Source organism: Alosa alosa, chromosome 18 (assembly GCF_017589495.1).
Source record: "Alosa alosa isolate M-15738 ecotype Scorff River chromosome 18, AALO_Geno_1.1, whole genome shotgun sequence".
Lineage (NCBI taxonomy): Eukaryota > Metazoa > Chordata > Actinopteri > Clupeiformes > Clupeidae > Alosa > Alosa alosa.
In genome coordinates, this window is record NC_063206.1 from 26,950,551 (window position 1) to 26,953,050 (window position 2,500).

At 43.3% G+C, this 2,500-nt stretch overlaps 1 protein-coding gene across 1 annotated transcript in view; it reads left to right on the forward strand.

The window, feature by feature from the left end:
- The window catches only part of LOC125311298 (collagen alpha-1(XIX) chain), an 87,579-nt gene that overhangs the window by 75,767 nt on the left and 9,312 nt on the right, over positions 1-2,500 (forward strand). The window contains exon 23 of the mRNA XM_048269194.1: positions 1,450-1,482. Coding sequence (XP_048125151.1) covers positions 1,450-1,482 — 33 coding nt within the window. The remainder of the gene's footprint in view (positions 1-1,449; positions 1,483-2,500) is intronic.

The following is a 2,500-nucleotide window of genomic DNA, read 5'->3' on the forward strand; positions in this document are numbered from 1 at the left end:
AGATGTTTATGGCCTGCGGCTATTTATATGAAACAAAACCCAAAATAGAGGTGGGTGGTAGAAAGGAAAATAAGGGGCAGAAAATAAGAGAAATAAAAGTCTGCTGTGTTTTCCTGAAGGACTTGCACCTTTGTGCAGACCTAATTAAGTTTATAAATATGTCACCCAGCACGTGTGGTTTTCATGTGGGATTAGACTAGTATTAGACCCAATTAGCGGTCCTCTAATGCCTTCTCTCTCTGGTTTCAATTCATTAATGCATTATGGTTTAATCAACAGCCGCAAATTTCCCTAATCAAAGCAAATTGATTTTTTTCCCTTCAAGAAAAGCATCATGTTTAGTGAGAGTGAGACATAAATGAGTCTGAGAGGGGTGTGGAGCATTGCTAATCTGGAAGCTTTGCCTTTGCAGATTTGTGACTTGCCGTGTACCTTAGGGGTGTGTGGAGGTAGAGGGAGCCGTAACGTTAGTGTTTTCCCAGGAGCAAGAATGACAATTCTCCCAGCCTGAGCGCAGTCAGGAAAACCACCCCCGCGTGAAAATGCAAAATAAATCTGTTTTTCAGTTTATTTGTTTCAACTTGCTGTGCGTGTGGGTGCAGGAGTACATATGTGCATAGCTAAACTGTGGGGTTTGTGTGAGTTTGCATATGTGTGTGTGTGTGTGTGTGTGTGTGTGTGTGTGTGTGTGTGTGTGTGTGTGTGTGTGTGTGTGTGTGTGTGTACATGTGGAGTACGTGTTTTTCAATATGTGTGTGTATGTGTGTGTGTGTATACGCACACATGCAGTGTGTAAATGAGGTGTGTAAGCGTGGGCTTTGAAGGTGGGAGACTGCAAGAGAGTGAGACAGAGAAAAAAAGTGGAGGAAGAGAGAGAGAGAAAGAGAGAGAGACATAGGAAGAGAAAGAGGAAAGAGAGAGAGAGAGAGAGAGAGAGAGAGAGAGAGGAAGAAAGAGAGAGAGAGAGAGAGGAAGAAAGAGAGAGAGTGGTGTACTATGAAAAGCTTGCTCACGCTGAACCTGGAGGCTTCTATACTCCCCCTCTCTCTGTGCACCTGCCAGGCTGAGGGAGAGTGAGAGGAACAGCATGCTTCACCTCCCCTCACCTGTACACTCCTCTCCTCTCCTCCCCTCTCCTCCCCTCTCCTCTCCTCTCCTCCCCTCTCCTCTCCTCTCCTCCCCTCTCCTCTCCTCTCCACTCTCCTCTCCTTTCAAATCAATGTCATCAGTCTTAGCCAATGTGGCATAAAAGCAATATATGAAAGCCAAATGCACTGGTAACTTGTTGATGTGTTCTGTGTTTATTTCCAGGTCGTGTGTGTGTGTGTGTGTGTGTGTGTGTGTGTGTGTGTGTGTGTGTGTGTGCGGTGTGCGTGTGTGCGTGCGTGTGTGTGTGTGTGTGTGTATGTTCACTGGTAACTCGTCGATGTGTTCTGTGTTTATTTCCAGGGTGAAGCTGGCCCAAGGGGACCACCTGGTCCTGTGAGTACAATTCTCTTGGTCTCATCTGTACTTCACCTTCACACACACACACACACACACACACACACACACACACACACACACACACACACACTTCAAACGCAGACACACACATACACACACACACACACACACACACACACACACACACACACACACACACCTGAGCTGACAAATGCTGTATCTGCAATTTCATGCCCGGTTTGAAACCCCTGCAGCAGTTCAGTGCTTTACCTGGTGCAATATAATGCGGGATGGGCTGTCCTTTTGAATGAAGCTGAACTGTTTTGTGGGCACAGGTTTGACCAGTGGACAGTTGGCTCAACTTGGCTGGTATTGTTTCACAATGGATTTCACTCCTATTATGTGGTACAATCTGAAGAGCATGGTTTATCAAAGACATGCTTCTTGTTCTACAAGACACTTTTTAAATAATGTATTACGGAGTAAAAGCAACTCTGATTCACGTTACAGGTGCATTTTGTTTTTGGTCCAGAGCACAATGGGTCTGTTTTTCATAGTTCACATCTGGCCAAAGACTTATGTTCAATGGAGATCTTCATGGAAGTTTTGTTTTAGTCTAAACATCCTCTTTGTTTGGGAATGGAATAAGTAGGGAATATGATTGGAAATTAATTGAACATGTGAGTACAGTCACTGATAATGATGTCAGTATTGTATTTTCTGCACAAGCTCAGTATTATAAATCACAATATTGAAATTAGCACCCATTTAAGTAGATTTATATTTAGCAGACATTTATTCATTCAGCAGATGCTTTTATTCAAAGCTACAATGCAGAGGAGACCTTAGGTAGCAATTAAACTACATAAATCAATTGTATTACCAGAGGATGAGAGTGCAGAGGATTTAAGAACTAGTCAAAGTGTACTCAAAGGAGATGGTGGAAGAAGAAGATGATGAGGAAAGCGGGGGGAAGTGCATGGAAAGCACATGGGAAGTATATAGGAAGTACATGGGAAGTACATAAATAACTATAAGTATATAGTTTATATAG